The sequence below is a fragment of the Panthera uncia genome, chromosome F1 (genome assembly GCF_023721935.1).
Source record: "Panthera uncia isolate 11264 chromosome F1, Puncia_PCG_1.0, whole genome shotgun sequence".
Classification (NCBI taxonomy): Eukaryota; Metazoa; Chordata; class Mammalia; order Carnivora; family Felidae; genus Panthera; species Panthera uncia.
The window spans coordinates 29,577,855-29,597,880 of record NC_064813.1 but is presented as its reverse complement, the minus strand read 5'-3'; the positions used below and the strand labels follow the sequence as shown (position 1 = coordinate 29,597,880).

General features: G+C 38.8%; 1 protein-coding gene across 5 annotated transcripts in view; it reads left to right on the top strand.

Annotated features, from left to right (window-relative positions):
* The first annotated feature begins 2,276 nt into the window (after window positions 1-2,276).
* RPS6KC1 (ribosomal protein S6 kinase C1) overlaps window positions 2,277-20,026 on the top strand; it is a 215,574-nt gene continuing 197,824 nt past the window's right edge. For 3 of the 5 annotated variants that reach the window (XM_049634159.1, XM_049634158.1, XM_049634160.1), the window contains exons 1-2: window positions 2,278-2,526; window positions 15,659-15,694. In XM_049634159.1, coding sequence (XP_049490116.1) covers window positions 2,422-2,526; window positions 15,659-15,694 — 141 coding nt within the window. In that variant the 5' untranslated portion in view covers window positions 2,278-2,421. Of the gene's footprint in view, window positions 2,527-15,658; window positions 15,695-20,026 lie in introns of all 5 variants that reach the window. The other 2 variants (XM_049634156.1, XM_049634157.1) reach the window with 1 other exon arrangement.

The window sequence follows — 20,026 nt, the reverse complement described above, 5'->3', positions numbered from 1 at the left end:
AGATACATGTTTTGTAAATATTTTTCCCAATCTGTGGCTTGTTCTTTAATGGTATCTTTCACAATGAAGAAATTTTTAATTTTGATGAAGTCCAATTTATTAGTTTTTTTCTCTTGTAATTCACTTTTTGTTTCCTAAGAATCATTTGCCTAATCCAAAGTTACAAAGATTCTTTCCTGTGTTTCCTTCTAGAACTTTTATAGTTTTAGGTTTTACATTTATGGCAATGATTCATGTTAAGTTGCTATTTGTAAATCCCAAGCAGGCTCCACACTCAGCTTGGGCCTGGAGGCAGAGCTCGATCCCACGGCCCTGGGATCATAACCTGAGCTGAAATCAAGAGTTGGATGCTCAACTGACTGAGCCACCCAGGTACTCCAACACTGAACCTTCTTAAAAGGAGAAATCAGCAAAAGAGGCTGAAAAGGAGTGAATGACTCAGAGTGTAAAAGAAAAAGCAAAGAGAATGCTGACTCATATACTAAGGACACAGAGGAGTTTTGAAAAGGTGGAAATGGTCAGAAATGTTCAAACTCTGAAAATATTGGGCAAATGTGGTCATTAGAATTTTTTTTCAAAGCCGTTTCTTAGTAGGAGTATAGTAGTGAAGGCCAATTGAAGTGAATATGGTAATGAACGTGTGATATCCCTGAATGTATAAATGTGGGATGTGTGAATACTGATGCAGATTACTTAAAAAACAACTTAGGCAATTTTTACAATACAGGGAAGGAGAAAGAAGGAGGAAAAGAGGCAACTGTGATGATGTCCTTTTTTCTCATCTCAGCCTGGCTAATTCCTCTCTGTCTTTCAAGATTCAGTCATAGTTTCCCCTCTAACGGAAAACCCTTTACTCTGAGTTTGATGTGCTCTACAGCACTCCACATATACATCTGTCACGGTACTTACAACAATATGTTTTAATTATTCTCTGTTTTTTCCCACTAGATGGTACTTGACAGCAGGGACTCTCTTTGTAACTCCAGTGCCTATCAGCATGATGTCTGGCACAAAGTAGGGGAATTCAGGTTTAATAAATGAATGATAGATAGATTTGGGCATATGTAGGTTGGGACACAGAGGAGCCAGTGGTGAGGAAAAGATTAAAGGTATAGAAAGCAGAGTTGAGATGTCACTGATGGAACGAACAATGTCTTTAGGTCTGCCGAAGGGGATGGGTTTCAGCACACAGGTAGAGTGATTAGTCTTTAAAAGTAAAGGAAGGGAGGGGTGCCTGGGTGGCTCAGTCATTTAAGCCTCCAACCTCAGCTCAGGTCATGATCTCACAGCCCATGAGTTTGAGCCCCGCGGGCTCTGTGCTGACTGCTCAGAGCCTGGAGCCTGCTTCAGATTCTGCGTCTCCCTCTCTCTCGGCTCCTCCCCTGCTTGCACTCTGTCTCTCTCTCTCAAAAATAAATAAACATAAAATAAAGAAGTAAGTAAATAATGAAGAAGGGATGTGTCCATGTCTCATACCAGAACAGAAATGTGAGAAGATGGAGGGGTTGGTACTGAGGACTCCTCCCCCTTCTGAAAGCAAGGCAGGGACAAACGGTAGATGGGCAAGACTAGGAGGAACAGAGGGTTGAAGTGAATGGCAAAGACCTGGAATGAATGTTATGGGGAATAAGAAAATCCTGATCAAGGCAAGGTAAAGAATTGCCAAGCACTGGATAGCAACCAATTGAATGGGAAACTCTATCTTCATAGTAGCTTTTAGAGGTCGTGTGATTTTTTTTTTTTTTTTCCAGTTAGACGCAGGTTCCAGGTTTTAGCATCCGAGGGGATGAATTTTAAGATAGACATAGGGTTGCGGGCCGCTGTGGACGTTGACAGACAGGTGCACGGGTGGACGGGATTTGTCTTAGAAAAAAGGCGCAGTTATGTCTGTGACAGTTCAGATGTTGTTGTGGGTGTGCAAAATGATCGGCCGTGAGTAGGGAAGGAAAGAAGACGCTAGGCTGGACTATCCCTCCGTCCCTTTACGACTCCATATAAGTTTGTACACAGGTTGGCCGAGGGTGTGGAGGACCGGGATCTCACCTGTGTGTCGTGGCTCTAACAGCGCTCAGAAAAATCTAGAAGGTGTCAAGAGCTAGCGCACAGAGACTTCGTTGGAGAAGTCTCAGGTATCCACGGTGACAAGAGAGGTAGTGCGACCACCTGATCCCTGATGCCAGGCCCCGGCCGGGACAGGGGCCAGCGTCCTGCGCGGAGTTTCCCCTCCCCCAGGACGCTGGAAAAGGCCTGACCCGGAAGCTTCTCTGCCGAGCCGGAAGCACAAGCCGAGCGGCGGAGGGCAGCCGTGGAGCCGCCGCCCCCTCGCCGCTTCGCGGCTGTTTGGGGATCCCGGACCGCGGCGGCGCCGGGTTGTCCTGATGGTCCCCGGCCGGCGGCGGCGGCGGCAGAGGCGGCGGGAGGATGACCTCTCCCCGGGAGCGGGGTGCCGACCTGGCCCGTTTCTACACTGTCACCGAGCCCCAGCGACATCCAAGGGGCTACACGGTGTATAAGGTCACCGCCCGGGTGAGTGCCGGTGTCAGGCGCGGGTAGAATCCTGAGTTGGGGCGTGAGGGACCAGGGTATGTGCCCTGGTGTGGGGGTACCTGACCCTGGGTCAGAGCCTGGGGTGGGACTGGGGGCTCCTAGTGCCTGGACCCGCGTCGGAGGTGGGGACTTCAGGAAGGCTGGGGTGGGTGCTGAGTGTTGGATGCTCGAGACTGTGCTGTAGAAGGTCGCGGTAGTGCCCTCGTTCCAGGGTGGGGCAGGCGTTGATGGTTTTAAATGGATGACTCAGACCCTATCCCATTAGGACTTTCTCGTCTGAGGCTGAAATCTGCAGAAGTGGTTTTGCTTGCTTCCCAGGGATAGTGGAGATTGAAAAATTAACTTACATAATAAAATATATTTCTTCTCTTGACCTTTTATACAGTGTCAGGTTTGTACTGAGGCAGACAGATTCTTGAGAAGGATGTCGGTGTTAGGGTTACCAGCCTAGGACCTCTGTATCTGGTTGTGTCATTTTGCATCTGAGTTTTTCATGGTGTTCAGTAGGTGACATACGGGAAATTTTACCGGTGTGTGTGTGTGTGTGTGTGTGTGTGTGTGTGTCTTGTGTGAGTTGTTTTGAGGGCTATTTAAAAGTTGTGAGGCTTCTTTACATCAGCTAAGCAATTTTTAGTACCCACTTTGTTCATCATTGCTTTTGCGGTGGGTTTTAAAGAGTTTGCATCTCCCTGCTTGGAAAAGAAGAGTAACAAAAATAAGTCCGAATGTATGTAATGTATGTATGTATGAATGTGTGTGTATATTAGGCATTTTGAACATATTACCCAATGGAATTCTAATTTTAATGAGGAAACTGAGGTTCAAGGAAGTTTCACAACTTGACCAATTTTACATCATAAGGTAGGTGCACATTTGGGATTTCAGTCTAGTTTTGCTTAAGTCCAAGTTATATAAAAAGTTAAGAATTAACTTTATTATTATCATTAGTTGTTAGAAAAGAGAGGTACAGATAGTAGTAGTGCTAAATATACATTTGGAGGATGGCATAATCCTCTGTGTTAGCACAGGAAGGAGGATTTGAGAACTGTAAAGGTTAGGTATATTTAGGTAAACAGAGTTTGGCTCATGAGAGTGGTACGTGGTTTATGGAAATGGTGCACAATCCGGACAAATGTGAGAAGATGGGAGGAGCAAATTTGTTTAAAGATAAGACCAGGCCTGGTTATCTCAGAGGGTTATACTGAAGATAGAAGGAAATTTGTTACTTCCAGTTATGCAAGTAAGGTTGTTATATTGGTGGAGTGTTAGTTTCAGGTTAAGAAATTTTTTAAGACTAAAATTAAGGGACCCTTAGAATTACCACTTCTGAGACGTTTCTGGTAATTGGGCCCTTCAAAATCTACTTTCCTAACGTACTTTATGGAATTAGAACAATCTTTAACATACATAGTGGTCCCTTCACAGCACCCTACTCATCCCATATGATAACATGTACCTCGATTATATTGTATTAACCTGGTTACATGTCAGTGTCTCTTAGTAGATCGACAGTAGGTCTCCATCACTGGTATTTGTTTCCTTTTACATCACCTGAGGCAGTGTATGGCACACAGTGTTGAAAAGAAATCGGTGGAATGTTTTCCTCGGCATTCTAGGCAGCACATCCAATCAATACATGTTTGGTTTGAGGCACTAAGTGCTATGAGGAATACAAGACTGAATAAAGCATGTCCCTTCCTTTCAAGGATCTTCATAGAAGAGAGTAAACTGGACTTAAAGTAGTACAAGAGAGAATGTTAGATGCTTTCAGAGACTGCAGAAAAGAGCTGTGGGATTTCAGAAGATAGAGAGGTTGCTCTGGCTCAAGGGAGAAGGAGAAGAATTAAGATAGGTGGTGAAGGATGGGAAGAATCCAGACAGGTGAGAGAAAAGCAGAGGGCGTGGTAGGCAGAGGGGTGAATGGGAGGGATAGAGCCCATAAAGCCCTGAAGCTGTGTGTGGAACTTGAGTAGGAAACACTGGGTATGATTATTACTTGTAGTCTTACTTCACAGAAGGAAAGGTTAACCTCATTTACATCTTAAGTATCTTTTCTTAAGCTGTGAACTAATTTTTATGACCAACAGCTAATGTATGACAACATAAATTAGAACACGAAGTAGCACATTTCCTTAGAACTAACCAAATCTCTATGATATGCATGCTGCATATTGCCATGGTTATTTGAACTGGAAATTGCTTACACTGTGTTTTTTTCTCCTTGTAAATGGCCATTTCCTCATTTTTGGCTTCTGTTTTGCTTTTTTCATTTTAAGGCTTGAGGGTCATCATGGAGATATACTTTTTAGAAAAAGTATGTGTAATATTATAAAACAAGTAAAATATTTATTATTTTTTGAGACTTAAGGAGAAAAACATCTTTCCTCAGGAGAATTAACTAAGTAAGTAGTCCTCCCCTGAGACAACTTCGTGAGCTAAAGATTAGGGATGTCTTCTGTGTTTCCAACTATTGATTTTCTCCTAGCTTTAGGAAGCAGTCCCTATATTCTTGATCCTTATAGCGTCCTTTATGTAGAAGTAGAATTAGAATCATGGGAAGTAAGTGCCATTGTTAAGTTTTAGGTAGCATAAGAGCTCTCTCATCTTTTTAAGACTCCTTTGTGCTTAGTTTTGCATTTCTCTGGAACCTAGCAGGCTTGACTAACGTTATGGCCAGTCACACGCTGGCTAACAGATTTCCTAGATAAGTGCTGTGTTGTTTATCAATTTTTACCTAGAATAAATATTTCTATTAAGAATTGGAAAGTTGTTTTATAGATTTCCTTGGTTCTTTACTTAAAGAAGACACAGATCTACAAGAACCATTACCAGTGTTTTTGGTTGTTTCACCATGCTATGTTAACAAAACTCATACTGTAATGCAGATTTCTCAACAGCATTAAATGAATGGCAAATTCTTGCCTGTATTCTTTCTGCAAGTATGGAAAGCAAAAGGTATGCTTTCATTTTAATTTTTAAAAATTATTGTTTTTGTTTATTTGAGAGAGAGAGAGTGCATGCCTGCATGGGGAAGAGCAGAAAGGGAGGGAAAGAGAGAATCCCAAGCAGGCTCCATGTTGAGCATGGAACTGGCCCAGGACTTGATCTCGCAACCATGAGATCCTGACTTGAGCCAAAATCAAGAGCCGGACGCTTAACTGAGCCACCTAGGCATCCTACTATACTTTTATTTTTAAAATGCGTTGTTGGGGTGCCTGGGTGGCTCAGTCGGTTGAGCGGCCAACTTTGGCTCAGGTCATGATCTCGCGGTCCGAGAGTTCGAGCCCCGTGTCGGGCTCTGTGCTGACAGCTCAGAGCCTGGAGCCTGCTTCTGATTCTGTGTCTCCCTCTCTCTCTGACCCTCCCCCGTTCATGCTCTGTCTCTGTCTCAAAAATAAAATAAACGTTAAAAAAAACAACAACAAAAAACGCGTTGTTGCCTTATGTCTATATTTTGAATTGAAGCACAATTTATGTGCAATCAGATTCACCAGTTTTAATTGTACAATTTGATGAGTTTGGACAAATGTATATAGTTGTGTCACCACTGCCATGGTCATCTCTGCACAAGTTCCCCCAGGCCTCTTTGCATTTGGTTCCCCCCTCCCCACCCCCTGTCCCTAGGGAACCACTGGTCATTTTTCTGTCATTGTAGATCAGGTTGTATTTTCTAGAATTTGATATAAATGGAATCATACAGTATGCACTTTGTTTTTTGGTTTGACTTCGTAACTTAGCATGAGTACTTGAGATTCATCTCTGTTGTTGTTTTTACTCTTTTTTTATTGCTGACTGATACTCCATTGTATGGTTATACTACAGTGAATCCATTCTCCTGTTGAGTTGGGTTTCCAATTTTTGGCTATTATGAGTATAGTTATCACGACCATTTGTATATAAGTCTTTGTATAGACGTATGCTTTCTTTTTTCTTGATGGCATACAACCTTGTTTACTGTGGCTTTAAACTAAGTCTTGAAAGTAGGTTCTCTTTCTCAAAATTGTCTTGGCTGTTCTAGATTGTTTGCATTTCTGTATAAAGTTTAGAATCAGTTTGGCAAATTCTATAAACATGCCTACCCAGATTTTGATTGGCGTACTTTGAGAATGTAGATCAGCTTCTACAGAAGCAGATATCTTAGTGATATTGATATCTTAGCAATATTGAATCTTCTGATCCATGTATCTTCCATTTATGTAGCCCTTTAAGCGACATTTTCTAATTTTCAGTGTGCAAGTCTTGTGCATACTTAAAGCAATTTAGGTTTGTTTTCAGACTGAGAATATGTAAGTCCTCATTTTATGTTGCTAACATTTGTTGAGTATTAAGAGCAAACACATGATGCTTACTATGAGTTGAGCACTGTTCTAAGCGTTTTATATAAATTAGGACATTTTCCACAGCAGCCCAATGAGTAGATGCTATTATTATTCTTACGTTATCAATGAGGAAATTGGGGCCCAGGGAGGTTAAGTAACTTGCCCAGGGTCACATGGCTAGCCAGGGGTGGAGTCTAGATTTGAGCCTAGTAGACTGGCCTGAGTCACAGTGCTTTTATCCCAGTGCTGTGCTGTTGACTACCTATGTTATAAAACACATTTCATTAGATTCTATGGGTGTATGTATGGGGAGACCTATGTGTCCCCACAGGGCCTTACTGTAGTTTGGCAAAACTGATGGGTACATGGAAAATACAGTAACTGTGATAATGTGAACAAAAAAGGGGGTAGGGAATGAAGGGAAGAAGTACTTAGCTTGATTTGAGTCTGAAAATTGCCATTTCTAAGGCTTCAAATTGAAACACTAGTTGTATTGCTTGGAAGGAACCTGCTTTCAATTCCTGACCATATTCTTGTATATGGCCTGCTTGTGCTAGGGAAAGGAATTATTTGTAGTTTCCCAAGTATGGTAGTACATTTCCACCGGCCCCCCCCTTGCCCCTTACCTCTCTGTTAGATGCTGTTTCCTCTGTCTGGAAAGTTCTCTTTTGTGTTGGCATCCCTGCTCATCTGAAGTGTCAGCTCTTGCCCTGTGCTCTCCGGGAAGCCTTTCTTAGGTGTAGAACTCCATGTGTGTTATATGTTCCTCCATGAAAGCCTTTGTCATATTGTACTTGTTTGCTTCCTCCCCTGAGGGTGGGCTGCCTTTTTAACTTTGTGTTCTTGCTGCCTAGCTGGGAGATACTGTAGGAACTTGAGAGAGGCCTGGAAAGAGGCATTGTTTTTCTAAGTGTTCCTTTTTAAACTGATATACAGTAAAATTGACTTGTTATATACTTCTGTGAATCTTTACACATATAGATTCAAATATCCACCACCATCATCAGGAAACAGAACAGTTCCACATCCCCAAACACTCCCTCATGCTATCTCTTTTTCACACTTGTCTCCCCACCTCTTAGCCCTTTGGTGACCACTGATGTGCTCTCTACCTCTCTACTTCTGTCTTCCTGAGGGTGTTGTATAAATAGAATCAGCCAGTATTTAACCTTTTGAGGATGTCTTTTCCCATTTTTTCATTGGGTTGTTTGTTTTCTAACTGTTGAATTTTGAGATTCTTTAGTTGTTCTGGATGTAAGTTTGTTGTCAGCTGTGTGATTACAAATATTTTCTCCCAGTGTGTAGTGTATCTTTTCACTCTTAACAGTGTCTTTCACAAAGCCAAAAGTTTTAATTTTGGTAAATTCTCGTTTATAATTTTTTTTTTTCTCGTATGAAGTGTGCTTTTAGTGTTTGATCTAAAAATTCTTTAATACCCCCAGGTCACAATTTTTTCCCCAGTGTTTCATTCTAGAAAATTGTTTTGCATTTTGCATTTAGCTCTATGATTCATTTTGAGTTTATTTTTGTATAAGGTGTGAGGTTTAGGCAGAGGTTCATTTTTGCACACGTATGTTCAATTGCAACAAAACAGTGTTTAAGAGACTAGCCTTTTTTCTTTTTTTTCTTTTTTTAAATTGCATCTCTGTCAAAAATGTCAGCATTGTATATGTGGATCTGTTTCTGGATTCTCTATTTTGTTCTATACCACACTGTCTTGATTATGGTAGGTTTATCTTTATAGTAAGTCTTAAAATTAGGGAGTAGAATTCCTCCAACTTTATTCTTTTTCAAAATAGTTTTGACTATTCTAGTTCCTTTGCTTTTCTAGATCAATTTTAGATCAGGTTGTCTATATATATAGGAAATCCTAATGGGATTTTTATTAGAATTCCATTAAATCTATGGGTCAGTTTTTGGGAGAATTGAATCTTTACTCTGTTGAATCTGTAAATTTGCAAATGAACACAGTATGTCGTGCTATTAATTTAGATGTTCTTTGATTTCTTTCAACATTTTATGTTGACCGTATACAGATTCTGGACATTATTGTTAAATATATTCCTCAGTATTTCATCTTTTTGTAGCTATTGTAAGTAGTATTAAAAATTTGGTTTTCATAAGAGACTCTTAAGTACTGAGAACAAACTGAGGGTTGATGGGTAGTGGGGGAGAGGGGAAAGTGGGTGATGGGCATTGAGGAGGGTACCTATTGGGATGAGCACTGGGTGTTGTATGGAAACCAATTTGACAATAAATTATATTTAATATAAAAAAATAAAATGTGGGTTGGAGAAAAAAATAAAAATTTGGTTTTCATTTTTTTATTGCTGGTATAAAGACATTTGAGTTCATTTTTGTGTTGACCTTATATCTATGACCTTTTCAAAGTCACTTATTAGTTTAGGAGTTTTTGGTAGAGTTCTCATCTTTTCCTACATAGACAATACATGTTTGGCAAAAGGGGCAGTTTTATTTTTTCCTTCTAGTCTGTATGTCCTTTATTTCTTTTTCTTGCCTTATTCTTGCGAGGACTTGTAGTACTAGGTCGAATAGGAGTGATGACAGTGGACATCCTTCCCTTGTTCCTGATCTTGGAAAGCATTCAGTCTTTTAATTATGATAGTCACTGTGGAGTTTTTGTATATGGGAGGCAGCAGATTTAATTTTTGGTTTTGTTAGCATTTTATTTTGAAAGTAATTCATATTCATAAACATTGCAAGTAATAACTGAAGCCACTATAAGGAAATACAAGCCTACTAAATTTTAAACCCTTAATTAACTGTTTACATTATTACAAATGTTTAGTGTTAAAGTGGTGAGAATTACCACTCATTACCAGTTGTTAGATCAGTAGCTCCATGAAAGTTTCTTGAAGAAATAATCGGTGTGGGCTTACTCTGGAAATATTTTCAGTAAATGGAATAGTCATGGGGCGCCTGGGTGGCTCAGTCGGTTAAGCGTCCGACTTCAGCTCAGGGCACCATCTCGCGGTCCGTGAGTTCGAGCCCCGCTTTGGGCTCTGTGCTGACAGCTCAGAGCCTGGAGCCTGCTTCCGATTCTGTGTCTCCCTCTCTCTCTGCCCCTCCCCTGTTCATGCTCTGTTTCTCTCTGTCTCAAAAATAAATTAAAAAAACGTTAAAAAATTTAAAAAAAAAATTAAAAAAAAATGGAGTAGTCATGGGGGTGGGGGAAGATTAATTTATTGAAAAATGTATTTATGATTAGAAATTTTGAAAACTCATGGCTCTTAAGTTGTTCAGTTTTTTCCTAGAGTAATGTTTCATTCTACCTTTGTTTTTGACTCTTAATATTGTTTAATAGAAAACCATCTCACATACCAAAAACTTTAGTAAGCAGCTTTTAAAATTCTGTTTGCATTTTGTTTATTGACAACTTATATGCTTGGGCATTTGAGTTCACATTAAGATTTTATGTTAAACTGCAAACTTTAACAGTAAGCGTTTTGATTTTCCTTGAACTTTGCAAAATAGTTTACCTTAGAGTGATGCTATAATGGTTGGTAAAATTTGAAGTGAGAAAAACAACTTTAACATTTATTGAGTATCCAAAAGTAACTTGCTGTTGTAGTTTCTTTATTCTCTCTTTAGATTTTGGGATTTTAATGATGTAGAAAGCAATAATTCCTTTCAACATATTACTTTTGTAAAAACTTGTTAGAAAGTGGAATGCCTAAATTTTTTTTCCCATTGACTTCTCTATCTTATATGGGAGTTCTTTCATTCCAGAGAACTAAACAGTGTCGTAAAGTGTCTAATTATGGTTTGTGCAGGTGCTGTCTCTTGGGTCCAGACTACCTGGTTGGCAGGTGATTAACCAACCCAAATATTCTTGCCAACCAGTGACACCTGCAGCTCTGCAGGGAAAAGAGGGAGAGAGGAACTGAGATGCAGGTGACGGGGTGGGAGGGAAGGTTGAGTTTGGTAGGAGGACTGCGTGAGCTGGGCACTTTGAGGTATCTCCTTTTCTTGCCAGGGTGTGTGTGTGTATGTGTGTGTGTGTGTGTGTGTGTGTGTATGAAATGCAGTTTAAAGGTGTCAGTATATTTATATGAAAGTATGGATTTTGTGAAACTCAAATGTCTGAAAGTCAGGATTGTGTGCATTACATTGATGAATGTGCCATTTGGTTTACCTAATGGGCACGATGGAAAATGTTCACTATAGTGTAACCTTACATTTTCGTATATCCAATTATTCCCATCCTACATTTGGAGAGTCATATCTTTGAGAAATGGAGAGTGGGCATGTCCCTCTCTCTCTCTTTTTTTTCCATGTTTGATTATTTGTATCTTGACTCTAAGTTTTAAAAAGAATGTTACTTTTGTAAACCCTTTATCTTCTTAGCTCTGCTATTACCAAACTAGTAGCTGAACAGCCGTCAGATTTGACTGTAATAAGTTGCTCATAAAAGTAGCTTCTTAAAATTTATATTTGACTCATTCCTACTTGGATCTAAAGGGACTTATTTTGTGATCATTTTTTTGTAGGCGATATAATATGTTTGAATAATTTTTGTAGCTTTGTTTTCTAGGAACTATCAATCTCATGAAGAAGACAATTCTTTTGTGTAGGTCTGAGTTAAGAGAGTGATTTCAAATCATAATTTTGATGGTAATTAGATAAATGAGTATTTTAGACTTGACTTTTAAGGAAACTTGGTAATACTTATTCAAAAGTAAGATAAAATAAATTTTATATAAAATAATTTATATAAAATAAATTATTTTTATATTTTATATTTATATAAATACATATTTATATTTTTATAAAATTTATATATTTATATTTTATATTTGTATGAAATAACTTGTTATTTATATAAAATAAATTAACACTGTGAAATGGATACAGAGGATCTAATTACTGTATGATCTGTTGATTATTATGGTCCTGAGCTAGGCCAAGCCCTAACCTCAGGTCTTTGTTTTAAAGATAGGCAAGAGGGCTCGTTTTAAAAGTTTTTTTTTTAATGTTTATTTATTTTTGAGACAGGGAGAGACAGAGCATGAATGGGGGAGGGGCAGAGAGAGAGGGAGACACAGAATCGGAAGCAGGCTCCAGGCTCTGAGCCATCAGCCCAGAGCCCGACGCGGGGCTCGAACTCACAGACTGTGAGATCGTGACCTGAGCTGAAGTAGGACGCTTAACCGACTGAGCCACCCAGGCGCCCCAAGAGGGCTCGTTTTAAGGTTGCTTTTTCTTTGGTTTATTACCCAACTGGTAAAAAAGCAGTTAGTGGCTAGTACTAGAGCCTGTATTCAAACCCCTTTCTTAGCGCCTTCTCTTCTGCCAAAGCACTTCTTCGGCTGCTATTTTTTGGTTGACTTACATTTCTCTGTAAAAGACAAAATGGATTTACCTAATAGGCATCAGGAATATTACTTGCATACTTGGAATTTTAATCTTTAGGAGGGCTGATTTGGTTATGTACTGCAAGGACTACTTTGTTTGGAATCATGGCTCTGAGATCCAGTCCTGCCTGTAACTGATTAATATGTTTAGTATTAGTAATGCTCTTGGGCTTGGTTATCTTGTCCTGCCAGGCAGGGTTGTTGTGATGATTAAATGAAGTAAAGGATTTAATATCTTAGCACAGTAGGAGACAGTTACCTTCACTGTAAGCCCTTATTTGTTTTCCTAAATTCAGAATTTGCTGTTGGCATTAACAGGGGCAGATAGACTACAGATATTACAGCGGTATTTCCCAAATGTGTTCCAAATTTAGTGGATGTTGCACTAAGTAAATAAAATAACAACAAATAACATGATAAAAATAAAAAGTGGAGTGGATAGATGACCTGGGGAAATACTGTTTTATTTTCCTTTTGGAGATTTACTAGGCATAATAATATATTAAAGGCCTTTAGAAATTCTGCTGTAAAAAACATTTCTTTTTTAAATTTATTTAAAAAAATTTTTTTTTTAACGTTTATTTATTTATTTATTTAAAAAAAATTTTTTTTTCAACGTTTTTTATTTATTTTTGGGACAGAGAGAGACAGAGCATGAACGGGGGAGGGGCAGAGAGAGAGGGAGACACAGAATCGGAAACAGGCTCCAGGCTCCGAGCCATCAGCCCAGAGCCTGACGCGGGGCTCGAACTCACGGACCGCGAGATCGTGACCTGGCTGAAGTCGGACGCTTAACCGACTGCGCCACCCAGGCGCCCCTAACGTTTATTTATTTTTGAGACAGAGAGAGACAGAGCATGAACGGGGGAGGGTCAGAGAGAGGGAGACACAGAATCTGAAACAGGCTCCAGGCTCTGAGCTGTCAGCACAGAGCCCGACGCGGGGCTCGAACTCACGGACCTCGAGATCATGACCCGAGCCGAAGTCGGCCGCTCAACCGACTGAGCCACCCAGGCGCCCCAAAAACATTTCTTTCTTTTTTTTTTTAAATTTTTTTAACGTTTATTTATTTTTGAGACAGAGAGAGACAGAGCATGAACGGGGGAGGGTCAGAGAGAGGGAGACACAGAATCTGAAACAGGCTCCAGGCTCTAAGCTGTCAGCACAGAGCCCGACGCGGGGCTCGAACTCACGGACCGTGAGATCATGACCTGAGCCGAAGCCGGCCGCTCAACCGACTGAGCCACCCAGGCGCCCCAAAACATTTCTTTTTTAAATAAAGGTAAACTGAAATTGTCATTAAGCTCTTCCTTTAAGAGCACTGATTTTAAAGAATATTGATATTCCGTACAGCACGGTTTGTGAAGCGCTGCTTTAGGGTCATAATTTTGAAGATGACTTGGGGATAGAATTCTCTGTAGCAAGAGGCTTTTCAAGATATATGTCTAGCATCTTACCCATGATAGGTAACGCTTGCAGTGGAAATGTATGAACTTTAAACAGAAGGAATCACCACTTTAAATTCCATCTTCTGTGGAATTTATTGGCTGAATTTTATGACAAAATACTGAAATTCACCCAGAAAAAAGTTACTAAATGCTAGTTAGCAACCTGTATCAGAGAGAATTTACAGTATTTTTTAGAGTTGATACTACTTGTTGAGATAATTGCTAATACAGCATTAAAAGTTATAAAAGTATGGGTCTGAAGGCTCAGTTTGTTCATTTTCCTTAAAAAAAAATTTTTTTTTTAACATTTATTTATTTTTGAGAGACAGAGAGAGATAGAGCACAAGCAGGGGAGGAGCAGAGAGAGAGGGAGACACAGAATCCAAAGCAGGCTCCAGGCTCTGAGCTGCCAACACATAGCCTGATGCGGGGCTCAAACTCACAGACCGTGAGATCATGACCTGAGCCAAAGTCGGCCGCTCAACCAGCTGAGCCACCCAGGCACCCCTTGTTGTCCTTTTTTTTTAAAAAGTTGGTTTATTTATTTGGAGACTATGAGCCGGGGAGGGCCAGAGAGAGAGGGAAAGAGAGAATCTGTCAGTGCAGAGCTGGTTGCGGGGCTAGATCTCACAAAGTGTGAGATCATGACCTGAGCTGAAATCAAGAGTCAGATACTTAACTGACTGAGCCACCCAGGTGGTAACTGAGCCACCCTGGCTGACTTTAAATAGTATATATATATTTTTTGTTTTGGACCTCAGGAGTAGTGTTGAGTTGATCATCATGTTCAGTTCGTGGTATCGTGACCAGTCATCAAAGACTTTTTTCTTTCTCTCATCCATAGGCAACTGTTTTAATGTGTTTGATGTTTTCTTCTTGTCTTTGCAAGGTGCATATTGTAGCATCAAGTACGTGAATTTTACATTTGCCTAGATGGTATTATGTATCAAATGTCAGTTTTTCCCACTAAAATGCTATTTGATGATTTAAACACCCAGCCTTCTTTTTTTAAGTTTTGTGAGGAAATCTTTTTTTAAATTTATCTATCTATCTATCTATCTATTTATTTATTAATGTTAATTCATTTTTGAGAGACAGAGCACAAGCTCTGGTGGGGCAGAGAGAGAGGGAGACACAGAATCCGAAGCAGGCTCCAGGCTCTGAGCTGTCAGCACAGAGCCCTACACGGGGCTTGAACTCAATGAGCTGTGAGATCATGACCTGAGCCAAAGTCAGACACCTGACTGACTGAGCCACTCAGGTGCCCCAGTGAGGAAATCTTTCTAAATGGTGTTAGACTTTTTGGCTTTTATAATTAGAAAAATATGAAAGAATCCTCCCTCTTTCTCTTTGCCCAGGGAATATTGATAGGATTATTTGTCCCTGAAAACCCTGATAGGATTATAATGTTTTATAAGTTACTTTTGTTTTTTTCTTCATCGTTATATGGTCAGTGATTACTTCTCACAGATATCGGTGTGTCTGGCCATTGTGGCTGCTTTTTTTTAAAGTGAAATTATTTATTGAGCTAATTGTAGATTCACATACAGTTATAACAAGTAATACAGAGCCGTCTCTTGTACGCTTTGTGTGGGTACTGCTGAGTTTTTTGCTTTTACCTTATATGGAGGCTCAGAAGGGGGATGGGCTAGCTTGTTAGAATTATGTCAAGGAAGAGTGAAGCCAGGGCATTCTCTTATGAATGTAATGCATGAACTTTAGTGTGTGGATTTTTTGTTAGCTGCCTTTTTCTTAATTTTGTAGCGTGTTTCAGATGGTGAAGTTATTATATAGCTGAGTGATATAAGTGATATATAGAAGATATATATAGCTAAGTGATAAAATATGGTATTTCTTTTCTTTTAAACAAATTGAATTATTTATACAAATACTGTTGAAAGTAGTTATGCAAATTTGAAATCTTAAATTTTGGTAATGATGAGATATTTCTGTGTATGTTTTGTTTTAGGTTGTTTCTCGAAGAAACCCAGAAGATGTCCAGGAGGTAACATGTTTATACATATGAAATTTTATTTTATATATTTGATACAAATTTAATTAAATGCTTTGTTGAGGAAACTGAATATTGGTATGTCTATATTTATGTTTGTCTGGATCTGTTAAGTACATGTTAAGTTACACGAGGAAGAATTTAAGGAATTATAGAGCTGTTTAATGTGATAATATTTTTTTTAATTTTTGTTTTTAATATTTATTTATTTCTGAGACAGAGAGAGGCAGAGCATGAGTGGGGGAGGGGCAGAGAGAGAGGGAGACACAGAATCTGAAGCAGGCTCCAGGCTCTGAGCTGTCACCACAGAGCCCGACGTGGGGCTCGAACCCGAGATCATGACCTGAGCCAAAGTTGGATGCTCAACCGACTGAGCCACCCAGGCACCCCTGTGATAATATTTTTGATAACTAACATAAGGTTTCAATATAAGTTAAGAGCTCTTATTTATTTCAAAGTCATGATAACTAATAAAAAATGAAAAGTATTTGAGTAACTAATATTAATTTTAAAGATCATCATAATAAATTATGGGTTCCTGTCTACTTTGACTTTTTTTAAATGTTCATTTATTTTTGAGAGACAGCATGAGCTGGGGAGGGGCAGAGAGAAGGGGGGACAGAGGATCCAAAGGGGCTCTGTGCTGACAGCTGCAAACCCGATGCAGGGTTGGAACTCCCCGAACAGTGAGATTATGACCTGAGCCGAATTTGGACACTCAACCGACTGAGCCACCCAGGCACCCTTACTTTCACTTTTATATTGAGTTGGCGTGTTGACAGCTTGGAAAACTGCTTTGGGTGTAACTGTTTCTTTTTTAAATTTGTTGTTCTTTTGCCGACTCTTCTCTAAAATGACGCCAGCTTGTTGTGTTTTTGCTTAACGCTATATAATTCTCTATTTGTAATTACTTTGCGCTTGTTATAGACCCTTAGGAATCCTAGCTGAGGAGCTTGTTTCTTTTAACATTTTTTTTTATTTACTTTCATTATTTTATTTACCTGCTCATTTACACTATGATTAGAAGCACGTATGTTGGGGAAATTTTTTTTTCTTACTGAAGTGTTTAAAAAAGACATTATAAATTGGCATTCTTGATTCTACAGCAGGTTTTTTTTTTTTTTTCCATTTGAATTTTAATGTGTTTAGGTGGAGTATGTATTTTCTAACAAGTCCCACTGCTCCTTACTTAAGCCTGGCTTGATTCATACATTTAAGTTGATTGTTTGGTACTGGTTGATTTGAGTGTGTGACCATCAGGCTTAGACCATATTTGAACTTTTATACATTATCATTTCTTGCTATATTTGATCCAGTATTTGTTTTTGTCCTGTGGTTAAAAAGAGTTTAAAAGATTTCGTACTATTTTCCTTAGGGATTTTAATATATCTCACTTTTCCCCCTCAGTAGCCAGGAATGGAATATTGTAATATTGTTATCTTGGAAGAAAAGGATATGTCAATTTCTATGTCTATATCCTCCCAAAAAGGAAGTGAAAGTAATTTGCACCATTCTTTAAAGTACTCTCTCTACTTAAGTGTCAATTGGTTAGTGTGAACTTTCTTTAAAATTCTTCTAATTATGTTGAATTAATAGTATAGGCTGTTCTGCTTTTGAAATTTTACAACTCTGTTAAAATTAAAAATGGGTTGTATTTCCTTTGAATACATTGTCTGATTGCTATGCTGTAGTTTGTAGCTTGATGTTCCCATTTTCCAGGGAGAATCCTGAACCAACCCATCCATGAACATACTCTCTGCCATTTCCTTAATCCTTTTTTGGGGAAAACTCTTTTATAATAACAACTGTTGGTGAACCATTCATCAGAATACTCTTGTAAGTGTCCTTTAGTTAGATGATTGCATGGTCCTTTGTTAGAAATGATATAAAAATTTTTTAAAATGTCTTCTGTCTGGTTGGCTTCTTAAAATATAAAATGACTTAGAAATTATAACAACACTTTAGCTTCTCATGTATTTCATTTAAACATTGGAATTCTCATTTAGGAGAGAAATTCACTACCCAGAATTTGTTTCCATTTTCTTGCCTTTCACTTTCTCTCTCCTGTTAACAGATTCATTTAGTTAACTGTTTTAGAATTTAATCAGGCTTCCCAAGAGCTATCGAGGATTAGAAGATGTACTGTTAGTCCAACCAAATATAGGGCCAGTAATATGCTATCCTTCTAAAACCAGCGACGTTTTGCTGGTTTCCTCTTCTGGTTTTCTTTGATAGATGTATTCGCACATGCTTGGCACATGCTACCGGGTAGCAGTGTCTTCTAACTAAGAATGCTGAAATACCCACGTGGAATAATCGTAAAATTATCCAGGATAGATTAAAAAAAATTGTTTTTTATCCCTTAAAAATTCCCTCTAAAAGAGCACCTGGGTGGCTCAGTCGATTGAACCACTGACTCTTGATTTCGGCTCAGGTCATGATCTCATGGTTTGGGAGTTCGAGCTGGAGTTGGGCTCCATGCTGATAGTGTGGCGCCTGCTTGGAGCCTGATTTTTCTGCCCCTTCCCTGCTCACGCTCTGTCACCCAAAATAAATAAATAAACTTAAAAAAAATTCCCTCTAATTTTTATTTTATATATTTTGAAAATGTTTATTTATTTTGAGAGAAAGACAAGTGGGGGAGGGACAGAGAGAGGGAGAGAGAATCCCAAGCAGGCTCCGTGCTAAGCATGGAGCCCCACTCTCGGCTCAGTCTCACAACTGTGAGATCATGACCTGAGCTGAAATCAAGAGTTGGACACTTAACAACGGAGCCACCCAGGCGCCCTCTAAGTTTTTGTTTTTTAATAGCAGCATGGGAAAATCTGAGGGGACAGCAGCAGTTAATGGGGCCTCTCGTTCAGTAGATTCTCAAAAGCATGAACACCTGCAGAAAAGAAAGAACTAGAGATATATTGTGCTCTCCCTCCCCTACCTTTAAAAAAAAAAGTAACCTATAACTCTGTTTCTCTATAGGTAGTAGATTTCACTGGTGAAATTTGGGAAAGGAGAGCTGAAATAGAACTTTACATTTAGAAATGTGTCAAGGGAAAGAAGAGTCTTGAAAAGGGGAGAAAGAAAATCCATAAGGAAATATAGTAGTGACGTTGGTTGCAAGAAAAGATGATTCAGCAATTTTAAATACTCTATCAGAGGACAGACTTAATTGAATGAGTGGCTTTGTTTATGAGATCTACAGGTTTTTGCTCTCATTAAGTGAAATTATCTGAAAAGATAACATTTATTTTCTGTAAAAATTATTTTAAGGGAATGTTTTAATGAAAGTTAAGCTTTTACTAAAGCGGTAGTCTGTATATGATTGTCACTGAAGTAATATTTAATTGAGGAATTTTATGCAAAGTAACTTTCACGAATAAGAAATTTCTGCAGGGTTGGTTCAATAGAGCAATAGCTATTATGCAACTTTTTTTGTAATAGGAAAGAATTATTAGGGAAAGTAATTTTTTGCATGCATCTTTTGGGACTTTGTGTAGTCCAGTTACAAACATCAGTACTTGCTAATGTAATGGAAGTATGCTTTTGTTCACTTCTCCATTTGGAAGATTTCTAGAAATGTCCAAGGTTACAAGGAGTATGAAGAAAAAAAGGCAGTAGATGGTGACACTTTGTGATGCTTTGGTTTCCTTCATTTCTTGAGGGTTTATATTTGCTCTTAGGTATTTTGGTTCTGTAGCTTCAGTGTTGAGAATAAGGAGTATGTGAGTGAATAAATTAGGCATGATGAAGAGTCTCACCTTTGGGGCTCTAATTCTTACTCTGATAGACAATCTGCCAGTTTATAGACCATGTTATTATCATTATTGTGATTAAGTTGTTAACTTTTGCCCCTTAAGTTACTCTGCCTTTATTTAAAAATGGCCCTAACTAGAATAGAAATTTTATCTGCAGATTTAATTTAATTTAATTTAATTGTTTCTAAGAGCTACAGTCTTTCAAATAGCTCTTATATCTCGTTTATAAAGGCTTTGGGGATGGCATTTACCATATGCAAAGCCCATCACCCATTTCTTCCTTAAGCCGTTGGCAACATGGTGCCATTGTAATTTGATATGTTTTAAAAATATAAAAATAACATTGTTGTTTTTCCTATGATAGAATTATTTTCCCGTATCAAAACTAGAGACTACAGAGAAGCAAAAAATATGAAAATTGAAGTCACTTGTAAGCTCACTGTCCAGAGACTGTTTCCTTTTCGAGTGTTGTTTTGGCTGTCTTAGTTGTTAGCTCCTCTTGCTCTGTCTTTTACTGGGACTCTTGGTTCTTTGCTGTCAGCTTTTGTCCCATTCACTTTTGTTTTAAAATAAA